The following is a 14,948-nucleotide window of genomic DNA, read 5'->3' on the forward strand; positions in this document are numbered from 1 at the left end:
ATCCAGCCTACAGTTTGAAACAATGTTTGATTTATCATGACAAACAGTAAAGGAGCTTATCAGACGCTTTGAGCTTGTGTGAACTTTGTTTGATGGAAGCATTTAGAGACATGTCCTTGGTTCAGTCAAGCCAGGTTTTAATTCACTGTTCTTACAGCACATCAACACACACCCACAAACACACTCAAGAGTACTTTAGAACACGATGAGCCATCACTCCCATTTGGACGTCTTCCTCCTCGTGCATCTCTCCCCTTCACTGTTGATGGTTTCATAAAGCTGCTGGTCATTCTCTTTCATTGCGTGCAGATAGCCCAGGTATCCAATACATAGAGTGATGGTCACCAGTCCAAACATCATCACTGGTTTATTCTACAAAACAACATAGTTTTATGTTACAAAGACGGCTTTGGAGTGGAATCATCCATCAGCCTGATGTTTAGTGATAATGCTAATCGTGCTTAATCCAAAATAATTCACTGTTCCATTAAAAAAAAAAAACGCATTTTCTGTGCACCGATAATGACGTCATTGTCGCAGGATTATGACGTACAACAACAGTAATGCTACATTCAATGCAAGTCGGATATTCCGACTTCCCAGCGTTCAAATGCACACTGAGGGCATGACGTCAAACGTTAACAAACATGGCTGACTTTGAGAATCTGATGTTTATTTGTCTCGTGATGAGGCAACTGACTTTTTTAAATGTAGGAATAAACTTGTTTGCTGCAGTTTGTGCTGTGATGCTCTGCTACATTTGTCTGACAGGTTGGGCTGTTCCTGCTGCCCCCACTCTTCTCGTCTCTCCGCATCGGTTGTACACTATTTTTCATGATGCATTATGTGAAACACTGAGTGCACTATATAGGGAATAAAAAAATCACTAAACATTCGGAAACTACTATCAAAAAGGCGAATTCACTATATAGTTAAGTATATATTGATTAGTTAGTAATTTCGGACACAGCCACTGCGTCTTACAGGTTTGATGAAGAGCTCAGGGTTGACCGCTCGGAACAGTGTGGTAGTCCTAGCACCCCTAAGCCCTGGCGTCCTGTAGCTTTTTTCCACGGGACTCTCCTTCGCTTTACAGTCCTCTTTATGTGACATGTCTGCTCAGACGTATGCACAACAGCTCTTTGGTTACCTAGATGATCATGGACCACATAGACTGAACTATGTCGCCTTCTTGTGCACAACGATGCGTCAGAGTCAGGGAAGACTAAAATGAGAGGGCACGATAGGAGAAGAGTACGTGGTGTGCACGGTCACAGCGCCCCCGACTGGTTATGAGAGACATCCCACTGCTGGCACATTTCTTTCCATTGTGGCTAATGCGTGTGATGTGTTCATAATCATGGACTGAAATAACAAATATTGATGAGGCGAACTTTGGCGTGCAGTTAGATGATCTATGGTTGGATCTGTGGAGATTCACTCTTAGTATGACTATCTGTCAGTCTGAGGGTTTGTCTGTTCTGTCTGGTACTCTGGTGATAACTGTGTGCTCTCCCAGTTCCTGCGTCCTACACTTCCTGTTACCTATGCCCGACTTATATCACCCAGTGCCTCTAATGACTGCCACCAAGTGTCCAAAAGTAAGTCAAACCAAAATATTTCCCCAAATAACCAAAACAAAATGGCCAAAAATTAACATAAATGGCTAAGACACACCGACCCGTAATTGTCTTGAGTTTATAACTAAACAATTACCAAAAAATAATAAAAGAGCCTTTAACTTTATTTATTTTCCAAAACAAACATATAAACACATTTAACATCATTTAATCAAACAAATAAAATAAAACAATTCTTTTAATTTTTATGTTTTAGGCCTTCAGTCCTTTCTGTGCGTAGATACTGCTTCTTGGAGCAGGTGAGAGAAGAGAAATCCCACACACTGTCCAGTACTTGCAAAAAAAACTATTAAGTGTACAACCTTTCGGTCCTCTGGACCTTCATCAGGTAAAGAGTGAGACAAAGGATATTCCAACACATATATAAGCTAAACCTCTTGAGAGTGGCCAATCAGAGAGAAGGAACTATCAGGCTCTCAGACCCACAGTCTGTTTCCATTAAACTAATTAGAAAAGACTACATGCGCCAAATGATAAGGAAAGTAGAGAGAGGAGAGAGAGATCAGGTACAGTTGTGTACCATCATGTTTCAGCTATAACTGACTTCTTTATGGAAGTAAAGATGTTTTTAATGATAGCAACAGTTCTATCTATGTCATCCACGTACTCTGGATGACATGTACAAATTAGCAAAGAACAGAGGAGAAATCTGTGTTCTTATAACCCACAGCCCCCTCCCATTGGGTATGTAAAGGTATTTATTACCCTCCTGATGTCTTATCAGTGTGGAGGAGACATCCTGACTTCACGTTCTGTGGACGACCCCAGATGTGAGATCCCAACCATATGCCAAGAGATACCATAACGTTTAGGCTTAAAGTTAAAGTCTCTAAGAAATAATCGTAACCCTAAAGTTGCCCTTTTAGATAAACAATTTGGTCAGTCTTCCACATACACGTCTGCTCATGCAATATCACATTCGCAAATGAAAAAATGTCCATTACATGATTTGCCTGATGAAGGTCCACGGGACTGAAACGTTGTACACTTAATCAACAGGTAAAGAACAGTGTGCGTTCTTCTCACTGTGTTTGTGAAGGTGTACATTGGCCTTTCCAATTGGATTACGACGATTCTTGGCATTATCGGCACCCTACTCTTGCCACAAAAATAAGCATCCATAATTTTCGCCCTCAGGATCACCAGTGGTTTCCATTGGATGCTTAGTGTGGTGGGTGCCATACACAGTAGACAAGTGTTCTTAGCTTGTCTCCATGTAGAAATCTCAGAATCATTTGACACATATCCTTTCTTGGCAAAATTCAGACTCATTATAGCTCTTCCTACAGAGACCCTGGAAATTGTTCTTCTCAGGGCAACTGCCCCATTAACATTGGCCAGCCTGATGTCATTTTGTTCGATTGTGTCAGATATATCATACTTGGCTTCAACTGCAGTGTCCGTAGGGTGGCCATGCGCCTTCACCCATACCTGCTGTCCAACATGGAATGGGACTTTGGGGTCTGGTTTGTCTTCCTGTCACCAGAACCCCGCCCCACTTCCTGAGACACAAACTGTTGGCGATTCAGCTCAACTGAGGGGGAGGGCCTATCAGGTCGATGCCTGTCATTCAGGGCCATCCCCAACTCCAGTGTCTTCTTGCTCCATTCATACTGATCCCCAGGATATGGTGCCCTTTATGGTGACTGATTTGGCGCTCAGAAATCCAGAGTTGTTGCTTTTCCAATTTATTCCGCGTAGCTGGAGTACCTGCATGGCCTAGCACAGGGGTAGGCAACCTTTACTATCAAAAGAGCCGTTTTGCCCCCTCTTCCCCCAATTAAAATTTGTCTGGAGCCGCAAAACATATTTGATAACACAGCTTGTAAAGTTTTATATATAGTTATACTATATATATTAAACCTCTAGTTTGTTGCATTTATGAAATTATAGAACGACAATAAAGAAAACTGTTGACATTTTATTGCTATTTTTAACTGTTACAACAAAGGAAAACACCAAACTCTTATTAAGAGGAGAACAAAATACACTGGCAATGTGAAGGCCTACTTTGAAATAAATTAAACACAGAACTATGCGGGCCTATTTGAGTCCTCCCCATATTTGTGGGAAATGTATAAAATAAGAAGTAGTCCACTTTGAAATAAAAAGATATAGCTACAGCCTAATAGCTTATAAATATATATTTTAGTTGACTAAATATTAAAACAAAAAGTGAGAGCAGGTCAGACTGGAGGCACACACAGAAACTGAAGCTCGGTACAAACCAACTGCAGCTTCTGCTCTGATCTAGAAGCTGTGGCGCTGATCTCTGAGCAGCTGTGACCAGAGAAACTCTGTGTTTCCACAGATAAGAAGCAGCCGGTAAGTACGTGAACGAGCTATGATCTCACTTTGTGTATCTCTCTGAGGGAGTTAGCGGGGGCGGAGGCGGGGCCTGTTTGAGTGTGCGTTGTCTGGGAGCACACACACACACACACATTCGCCCGCTCCTGGTATTTCATGATGATTTAGAAAATTAACGTGAACGTGACGTTCACTCACGTTCACGTTAATCATATGAAAACTGATTCGTTAAGTTAACTGTTCGCGCAAAATATGCGCGACATGCACAACACTGTACAGGGAGCCGCTGCAGACGGCTGAAGAGCCGCATGCGGCTCCAGAGCCGCGGGTTGCCGACCCCTGGCCTAGCACTTCATATACAGCCTGCACCACTACCACTAAATCTAGATCCATATTAAGCCGTAGCTCAGCAATTTCCTTCCACATGTCTTGATGGGCAACCATTCTTCCCTTGGCACCCTCAAAACCATTTCAACCCAAGTGTACAGGTCTTCTTTGAGAGCCTGAAAACAGTAAAAACTGTCTGTGATAACTCCGGCTCTCTTTATCTTGCGCTTGTACAATTCATCACAGCTATGCCTTCACCTGCGTGTTGTCATGTCCCTTTTTGATCCATCAGGGTAAAGAATCCATTCAAAGGGATTTTCTTCAGGTTCAGGTGGTTTCACTGGCATTTTGGTGGGTGGTGTGCCAGTCCGATTTCGAGATCAGGTTCCAAGATGATGTCTTCCCATCTCCCCCACCGCATATTAGTAGCTTTGGTGGTTTCTAGGGTTCCTTTCCTCAGGATAGTCATCACACTTCATCACAATCTTTCAGGGCGCTCCAGTACTTAGCCAGGACAGCAGTTCTTTTTCCTCCGGTGGATACTTCTTTTCCACCGTGGACAGCATATAGCTCCACATAGCTACAATAACCCTACCTTTTTTGTTCACCTTCACCATAGCATTATCATCATCACAACTGAGCTCTGCCATAAGCCTGGTGGTTAGGCTTCTTGGTTCCAAGCATACAGCTTTGTTGATGGCCTTTTTCAACTCGTCAAGATGGTGTTGATCAGTAGCAGTCCATATCCAGTCTTTGCTAGAACCTTCTCTCTTCTTTAGACATGCACACAATGGCTTGGCATATTTCTGGTAACTCGTTACATCGTCTCTCACATAGTGACACAGTCCCAAGATTTTCTGCAGTTAGTTCTGAGATGTTGGCAGAGATATTTGTTCCAGCTTCTCTTTGTAACCCTCCAAGAGTCCCAGATCAGTTGAGACCTGAAACCCCAGATAGTTCCCTTGAAATTGTCCAAACCAAAACTTTTTCAGGTTAAGTTTCAAACCTGCCTCCATTATCTTCTCGATCAATTTCTACAGCCTCTCCAAATTCTCTTCTTCATCATCTGCTCTGCAAAAGTTACCTCTCCTCGTCAGCCCTGAGTTATGGCCCATAGGGCCCTCACGTATCTGGCAGGTTCTACTGCTGACTTTAACACTCTCCACACCTGAGTCAGCATAGCTCCCTGATCCAGTCTGGCCTGGGCTCGCTGTAGGTATGCAATCTTCATTGTCCAGATAATCTTGAGCAGTCTCATTAGTTTCGATTGCATGCAATGTTGTAGACTGCAACCATAGTTTCCTAGCTGCATCACATCTAGTACTTCTTTCAAGCATTGGCCACACATTACCCAGGTATTCCTGCATGATTTCCCCAGGCCTCTGGTCTCTTATCATGGTCTTGAGTTTCTTGAACTCCTGCCGCTCATTTACGGCGACAGGAGCTGGAGTTGAGGCCGGTGGCAAACCAGCTGCCGGTGGTGGAACAGGATCCACAGGAGCAGGTACAGCTGGAAAAGGGGAAGGTGCTGGCATAATACCCAATGCTGCTGGTGCTGGGGGTGGAATCAGTCCCCACGCCGTCAAGCTCAGATGTCGGTGGCTGACCGACATGTTCATCATCAAAAACTCAGTCTCTGTCTCTTTCTTCAATTCTTTCTTTTATAACTGCTTGTTAATACTTAAAAGCAGTTTTATTTAATCTTCCCAGCATAACATCATGCACTCCCCCTACATAAACTAGTCGAAATTTACCAGTCATTTCTCGATGTTCAACCAGAGTATGGTACATGGATATCATTAGGAAGCAGTGTGCTATAGCCACTTTCCAGGAATATCTACAATGTCTGTCCAGCTTCTGGAATGAAAAATTCTCCCCTATCTGTGGTGGCTATGGGACCAAAATGCACATCTCTAGCAAATCTCTCTAAGACAGTTTTTATGTCCATAATCTCTTCTTTCTTCTTCACACCCTTACACTATCCATCTCTGAGGTTTCTGTAATCACCTTCGGATTGACATGCAGGGGACAGGATACTGCCACAGTCGTCATCCCCTCTGGACTGATCCCTCTCCCCTTCAGAGTCACTTACATCTTGGATCAGGACAGGAGGATAGCTTCTCCCCATCGTCTCACTTTGACTCGTAGTTCAGTCAGTAGGACCAGTCTAGGTTCTGCTGGGCACTTGGTTGATGATTGGCATTGACTGTGTGCAATGTTCCCGGTGTAGGTAGCTCCCATCTGTGTTGCCTGTCGTCATCCACCGCTCTGAAGGGTCACGCTGGATGTACCATCGTTGTCCCTGCGTTGACATCAGGGTGGTGGTGTTGGCTTTGCTTCGTGGGATCTGTGGGAGTTCTTCTGGCTCTGTTTGTATTCCTTCATCTCTACTCACAGTCTGTGATCTCTGCCTGGGTCTATCACTGACCTGCTCCTCGATCTAGCCAATCCTGCTCTGATCATCTCTCTTTTCTGTCTCTCTGCATCAGGTTCCAGAGCAGTAATGATCACAATCTCTCTGTTACTGCCCCCGAACCGAGGCTTTCTCAGATAGAGTTGCCACAAAGGCCTTTTCAGCCTCCTTCCAGGGCAGGGATTTTGTTCTCGGTCCGTCGACATAGATTATAACTCTCCTACATGCCATTTCTCTCACTTTCAAAAATCCTCTCTCTAGAGCCTCCAATATCACCACCTAGTGATTGTCATTCAACTCCCCCTATGCAAAGCAGTTTACTGATAATTGTATTATGACATAATAAGTTCCACTGGTTACTCTCGCCATCCTCTCCTGTTTGGGTGTGCGAACTTGTCCAAGCCGCTTTTCGTCCTTTTCTTGGTGATACTTTCTGTTGTGAATTCTCAAATCCACATTTTTGAAAACCACCAACCCATCTCCGTTAATCTGCCAAGGGCTTCTGATCAAATGATATACAGTTATTCAATTATGGTGAGTAAACTGCTTAGCCTCTGGAGGGAAAGGAAGAAGCTGTACAGCAAACTCTCTAATCGGGTCATGTTTTGTTTTCTTCATCTTTTTCCCACCTCCATGGGCTGAAAATCTAACTCTTGCTCACTCCTCAAGGGCTTGGTTGCAATTGTTGCTGGTTTTACACCCACTGGTCGAGCATCTATTGGCTGGGTTTCTGCTCGTTGGGAATCAGTCTGATCTTGATCGGAAGAATCACAAGAGTTGTCTGAAGTCCACCTTCCGATTGAAAAGGGGATGTATTCTCCTGATGTTGTGCAACATGTATCTACACGAGCGGGTTGTTGCAGCAATGTTGGCAGTAAGGGAGAGTTGACTGTCGAGTGTCACACTCAGGTTCCTAGCGGTTTGGGTGGTGGCTACCATGGAGTTGTCGATGGAGATAGTAAGGTCATGGATGGGAGAGCCTTTCCCTGGAAGGAAAAGTAGCTCGGTCTTGTCAAGGTTAATTTCAGATGGTAAGCAGACATCCACTGAGAGATGTCAGTCAGACAGGCAGAGATTCGTGCTGCTACCTGTGTTTCAGATTGGGGAAAAGAGAGAATTAGTTGGGTGTCATCTGCATAGCTGTGGTAGGAAAAGCCATGTGAGTAAATAACAGAGCCGAGAGAGTTGGTGTTCAGAGAGAAGAGGAAAGGACCCAGGACGGAACCTTGAGGGACCCCAGTAGTGAGAGAAAAAGGTTCTGACACAGATCCTCTCCAAGTTAAGTGCGGTCTTTGAGGTAGGATGAGAGCAGGGAGAGAGTAGACTGAGACATCCAGATCCTGAAGGGAGAAAATAAGGATTCGGTGGTTCACCATATCAAACGCAGCAGAAAGGTCTAGAAGGATGAGGACAGAGGAGAGAGAGGCTGTTCTAGCAGTGTGAAGTGGCTCAGAGACAGCAAGGAGTTGACAGGCCTGCCTTGAAACCAGACTGGTTGTTCTGGTGAAGATAGGAAGAGAGTTGATTAAAGATAGCATGCTCAAGTGCTTTTGAATGTAAGGAAAGAAGAGAGTTGGGGGGGAAAAAATGCAGAAACTCAGATAGCCACATGTGTGGAATCCCTCTCCCAGGATGGACAGAAGTGCAATGTATGTTGCATGTAACTGAACGCATCAACAAGATAACAGTATTTACAACATTAATTAGAAGAAACAGTTTGTAACATAATGGAGAAGTGTGTCAATGTTTAAACTACCAGCCTTGCCCTCAGCCTCCTTATTAACAGAAAAGCCTCTCGACTAAGGCTTGAAGAATGCGGCAGAAAGATAATGGTGACAATGGGAAAAGTGACCAGACTCTGAGGCAGAGAAAGACAATACAGAGTTTAATTATTTTCAATTAAGGGTTCAATATGGATTTGCTGGGGCAGAGACATTGTTAAAATCTTAAAAACATTTGAGGGCTTAGTGTGACGTTTTAGTTTTAACTGGACCAGACAGCAGACACAGAGAGGGATTGGTGTGAAGGATAAGAGTTTTTAATGTTGAGCAAAGGCAGGCCAATGACTGGCTGAGGGTGTGCATGGGATCCTGTGAGCTGGAGAAGAGGCAGGCGAGTTGGCTCTGGCGATCATGAGGCACAGGAGAAGATTAACATTAGGTGATTCACAAGAAGCATACAAATAAACTTTTCATTAGTAGTTCAATCGAGAGAGAGTATACGACTGAGGTGACTGAACAATCTGGCGATGAGTGGAGAGAAGACCGTGGTTCTTGTGTTCTCATCTACGCTATGAAGGAGGAATATGAACTACAAATAGATGAGCCTCTCTCCCATAAAGCTGTAGCCCACTGAGCTGCCTTACCTGATAGTAATCCGATGACGGGATGGATCCCTAGAATAAGTCGCAGGCTGCTGCTGAAACACAAAGGGAGCACTGGAGCAAGAACCGACCACAAGCCCCCAATTCCCCTAAATAACGCTTAGGTGTGGGAATGAACGGCTCAATGAGGCGTGGAGGCTGGGCGGAGAGTGAGAGAGAGGAGGCAGCAGGGGCAGAAGGGTCTTTCTCAGGGACGGCATCGCGGGGAGAGAAAATAACACAAAGATAATATGAAACAAAGATGAATGAATATTTGCTACAATGGAGTAAACTCACGACCTGAAAAGGACATCTGCCAGCACGTTGTTCTTTCCACAAATGTGCTGGATCTTCAGGTTAAACCCTTGCAAAAACAAACTCCATCACATTAAACGGTGATTGGAGTTTTTCATCCTGCTGACACAAACAAGGTTTGGGTTATGGTGTGTGTAGAGCACCAGGTCCTGACTGGAAGAGACAGTGGCCTGTCCAAATTCACACTTGGCAAGGTTCAAAGTCAAATTGGCAGCAGCAAGCCTATGGAACACCACCTCCAGCTGAGTTATGTGTTGAGACCAGGGTGAGCTGTTGATGACCACATCGTCAAGATATGCTTCACAACCAGTAACTCCTTTTAACACCTTATATACTAGACGGTAGGATGTGGAAGGTGCATTCCGCATCCCGAAAGCCATAACTGTGTACTGACAGAAGTCATCTGGAGTCACAAAGGCAGAGATTTCACAAGGAAGTGGCAACAGCAACAACACCCTATCACCTGGAGAAAACGTTCGATGCTTTGCCTTTTTGTCGTACCACTTCTTCATTCTTCCCTGGGCTTCCCCCAAGTTCTGCTTGGCCAGTTCACATGCCCTGCTAAGCTTAGACCGGAAGTGACAAACAAAGTATAACAGATGAGTGGCAGTAGACTGTTTGCCAACCATTTTTCAACAGTTTCAGAGGGCCCCGCACAGTATGGCCGAACACCAGTTCAGCTGGGCTAAAGCCAAGGGACTCTTGGGTCATCTCTCTAGCTGCAAAGAGGAGTAAAGGGGTTCCATCATCCCAATCTCTCTCAAACTCTTTACAGTAGTCTGGTGAAACCTCTCTAGGACTCCCTGAGACTCTGGGTGGTGAGCAGATGACGTGCAGTGCTCAATGGACAACTGCTGCATAGAGGGATAGCTTGAGGAAGCCGAGAAGCTGTACACATAATGGTCAGTAAGTACTGATTACCTGATTTGGCACGAGGAAGTTGACCAACACAATCAATCAAGATGCACTCAAAGGACTCTCCTATAGCAGGAATAGGATGAAACGGTGCCGGTGGGATTTTCTGGTTGGGCTTACCAACAGTTTGGTACACATGACATGTTCTACAGTACCCAGCAACATCAGATTTTACACCAGGCCAGAAAAAATCTCTCATGTTATTTTAATCCCCATATGTCCAGCAAGGCAATGATCATGAGCCAAATGCAAGATATCACAGTGATAGACACTGGGAACAACAACCTGAAACACACTACTCCAATCATTCTGACAAGACATCTCAGGAGAAGTCCACTTCCTCATTAACACGCCATTGTTCACAAAATAAAGACAGCTGTAATTTTATCATCAGAAACAAGGGAGGACAAGGTTACATCTTTCACTTGTTCACATTTTAGCTCTTCACAAGAGGTGAACACTTTACCAAAACCCAACATTTCATCTTTTGTAAAGAATGTGTCAGAAAGTGCAATCTCAACACAAACCGGAAAAGTCTCAGGATATTGCTTCTCAAGCTCATCTGGACTTTTGGACAATTCTGTATTTGTCATTTTATTTACTAAATTTGTTTATTCGCCTTTCTAGAGGCCCTGCTCCTTCGTCAGCCGCCATTGGCCACCACGCTTCGGACGACCCTGCTGTTCTGGCTTATAAAGAAACTGTTCTGGCTTATAAAGAAACTGTTCTGGCTGTAAAGAACGGTCTGGGCTTTTAAGGAAGTGCTCCGCTTTTAATGGAGTGCTCTCTCTCTATCTCTCTCTTTCACTGTGGCTCTCCACGCTCATTTGAGTTGAAGCGTGGAGTGACCACCTCAGGGGGACGCCTGATTTTTATTAACATTCTAATTCCATTTAAATTGTTGTTTATATTGGTTTGGATTCGGTTTATTTTGTTATTTTGTTTTGTATGTTTTGTTTGTTTTTACCAGCATTTGATTTAACCCTGTGACATGTTTTAATTATCTTTTTATTGTTGGACAGGTGCTGTGGGCCTGAGGCGGCGACCCAATCCCTGGTGGTGGCGTTTTCTTCACGACCCGTTTTGTTGGTTTGCAGTGTCACAGGCGGTTAGTTTATTAATCCTTCTCTTTTTCCTTTGGTTCTCGTCGCCATGTAAGTCCCAGCCCTGTCCTTTTTGCTCTTGTCTAAAGTGTTTAATTTCATGTGTTAATTTGTGTTCTGTTGATTGTTTGTTGCATTGTGCTTTTTGTTGATGCATTTATTGAGTTAAATTAAAGTTCTTTTCTACAAGTAAAACACGTCTCTTGCCCCGTGATATAAACGAAACTGTGCTGTTGCACACAAGAGTTTAGTTATTTCCTGGAGGTGAAATTCCCCAGGTGACGTTGTTGCAATCCCTCATTTTCCCCGCTTTCCCTCACGCTACACCTGGTTGTAGAATGAGAGACAAGAGAAACAAAACCATCCATAAGGAAAGATGAAGAGCCAGCCAACTCACACTTTTGGGTTGAACGCTCCATATCTTGGGTTACAGCAGAGTTAACGGTCTTTATCAAGGCAACAGGCTTAAAAGACTTTTGTTTCTTGCTCAAGACAGGGCAATCAGCAATCAGGTGACCAGGTTTCTTGCAATAGAAACAAGCCTTTTCTGAGCGAGCTCTTACAGTAGCCGACTTTCTTAGTGAAAGCTGTAGAGACAGTGGGAAGAGGCTTTGAAGAGCAAGCTCTATTAAACATAGATCTTCCCTTTTGCTCACATTGTCCACTATCAAAATGTATCTTGTGTGTCAACACAAACTCATCTGCTAGAATAGCAGCTTTGTCACGAGTTGTCACTTTTTGCTCATTGAGATAAATGAAAACAACCTTTGGCAGACAGTTTTTAAACTCTTCAAGCAAGACTAGTTGTGTAAGGTCTTCCTTAGTTTCTACCGTCTGTAACTTGCACCATCTACTAAAACAGGTCTCCTTTTCCTTTGCTAACTCAACATCAGTTTGAGTGTTAAGCTTAATGAGGCTTCTAAAGCGTTGGCGGTAACTAGCTCATAAGTTCTTAAGATGGCCCCTTTAACTGTTTCATACTCCTGGCTATCCTCAATGCTTATAGCTGAGTAAGCTTCCTGTGCTTCTCCTACCAAAACACTTTGCAAAAGTAACGTCCAGGCATGTTTAAGCCACTTTGAGATGGTAGCCACACGTTCAAAATGAGGGAAATATTTTTCAACATCTCTTTCTATGAATGGAGGTACCAATCTAATGTTCCTTACGGCATTAAACTCAGATTAAGCAACATAAAACTAGCCAAAAGCAGCATGCTTGAATTCCAGCTCTTTATTGAAATGCTTGTGTTCTAGGTGCACCTGTTCTTGTAAAGCAAGTTCTTTTAACATCAACTCAATCACAGGATCTGACATTTTATGACCTGGACTTTGATGAGAAGCTTGTGATCGTGATGGCTTGATGACACCATTTTCTATTAGAATAGCTTTAAGAGCATATTTAATACTATCGTTAATTCGTTTCTCACTGCTCACAATCTAAATGTCATAATAACTCGCAAGTTTAAGAAGCTGGTCTTTTGTAAACTGACCAAGCAACTCCTCTGAAGGTGCACTAATAAAGTCATCAAGTGTTGCCATACTAGAATATTCATCCAACACAGCAAACTGAGATGCACCAAATGTCTTTCCATAAGACTAAACCAGTATGCACAGCACAAAGTATCCAATAACACAAAACAGCTAAGTCAAAAAATGCTCTCTACTGAATGGCTTCCAAAACCATAATCACAAATAGGCCTAGAAACAACCCATCAAGCTACTAGAGTACCACAAGATATTACCCATACAAACCCCATAACCACAATTGAACCTGCTTGTAATCAATAAGGCAACTACAGGAGAACTAAAAACTCTAAAGTCAAGTTAAACATCAATTGACAAATCAAAAACTGCATTACAAAGTTAGGATCCTGGACACATTACCACAGTTGTGCCCAATGAAGCACAAACTTTAACTCACCTAACTTATCAAATCACTCACTGGTGAGCACAGTGAGCAAGCCTCTGAGTGCAGTGACAGTTAAAGGGGACATAGCATGCAAATTCCACTTTGTTAGTGCTTCTACACGTTAATGTGGGTATCTGGCATGTCTACCAACCCAAAAACTCGGGGAAAAAAACACTTGCGCGTTTTGTTATGGTTCCTCTAAGTCAGAAACGTCATGCTTGAGCGACTCAATTGAGTTTCCTGGGTTTTGTGTCGTAACAAGGCACTGGAAGTCTCCCTACATGGTCTTGGCCCACCCCCCACCTCATCCCCCCGTCCCCGTCCCCCCGTCACGCCAGGTTTACACCGGACGCAGCGAGGCTGCGAGGCAGCGCAGTGCCGTTCCCAAGCGCGCAGCCGGGCTGTTCACACGGGACGAGCATTTCTCCGCTGGTCAGCCCGCGATTCACTCACATGTGGCATTTGTCTGGATCGTTGGGACTGGGAGGCTGCAGCAGTTGCTCGAGCGCGACCGCTCGCTCTCCCATGCGTGAGCTGGAATTTGTGTCAGCGCCACACAGCCAGCAGTGTGGAAGACTTCCGCAGTGTTCAGCACTACTGTAACACCGGCACAAAGACACCGAGCCCCCCCACTCGTTACGCCGGGGTACACCGGACGCGGAAGCGCCGCTGCGAGGCAGCGCAGCGCCGTTCTCAAGCGCGCAGCCGCCTGGCTGTTCACACGGGACGAGCATTTCTCCGCGCTGGTCAGCCCCATAGACTGTATATATAAGGTCAGCCCGCGATTCTGCTTTCTCCGCTTGTTGTTGTACCCGTTGAATGTCGGGGTTCGGGGGTAAATGATGGTCTTCATAGCCCCCCCCCCCACCCCTCTCTTTCTCTCTCTGTCTGTCTGCTTGTGTGCTTGTAGTGGATGGGCAGAGGGGGACATTTAATTATGTGATTGGGAAAATTAAAACTCCAGGACAACAGAAGGGGAATACAAAGTATGGGATGCATATTTGATAATTTATATCATATAAAATATGTAATTTATATCGTTTAAAATCATGGGGGGAGAGGGGGGAGGGGGGAGCTGGCTCATTAGCATTTAAAGGAACAGGCACTCAAAACAGGTCACTCTGTGGAGGGCTGTTTTATACAGGGTAAAAAGGGTGCTGTTTTAAATGATCCTTGTGGTATTTTGACCAAAGTATGTTACAGACATTTCATTAAGACCCCAAGGAACCATATCAACTTGTGGTAAAATGGGCATGCTATGTCCCCTTTAAAGCAAACCCCCTGGTTCCTGCCTAACTTTCACTAAACCTAAGTGTCTTCAGAGGCGTGCCGGGCCCGAGGCGTCTTTAAAAGCAAAACTTCAGTAAACGTTAGCTATACGACCAAGGACCTGAAATGCTTACCCCCGCCAGAGAAACAGGTCTCCACCAAGGATTACCTCCAAAAGTAACAAAGGCAAAAAAACAAATGAGTACACCGAAGGAAGGACAGATAAATCAGTCCAGCTGGCACACTCCCCTAACTAACCACGGAGATCACTGACATCTTCAAATCAACAACACTCAGACACTATATTCACCATATACTCACCAGCAGAAACACAGCAGCCTACAGCCGCATTTTTAAGACAACACACCACTAACTCAATCTTACACAAT

General features: G+C 44.3%; 1 protein-coding gene across 1 annotated transcript; it reads right to left on the reverse strand.

The window, feature by feature from the left end:
• Positions 1–125: 125 nt before the first annotated feature.
• On the reverse strand, positions 126–1,215 carry smim8 (small integral membrane protein 8). The gene is made up of 2 exons (XM_034580035.1): positions 985–1,215; positions 126–372 (listed from the first exon to the last, which is right to left on the reverse strand). Exons 1-2 carry the CDS (start codon positions 1,111–1,113, stop codon positions 214–216), a joined length of 288 nt encoding a protein of 95 aa, XP_034435926.1. The 5' UTR covers positions 1,114–1,215; the 3' UTR covers positions 126–213.
• Between the last annotated feature and the right edge of the window lie 13,733 nt (positions 1,216–14,948).

The sequence above is a fragment of the Hippoglossus hippoglossus genome, chromosome 24 (genome assembly GCF_009819705.1).
Source record: "Hippoglossus hippoglossus isolate fHipHip1 chromosome 24, fHipHip1.pri, whole genome shotgun sequence".
NCBI classification, from domain to species: Eukaryota; Metazoa; Chordata; class Actinopteri; order Pleuronectiformes; family Pleuronectidae; genus Hippoglossus; species Hippoglossus hippoglossus.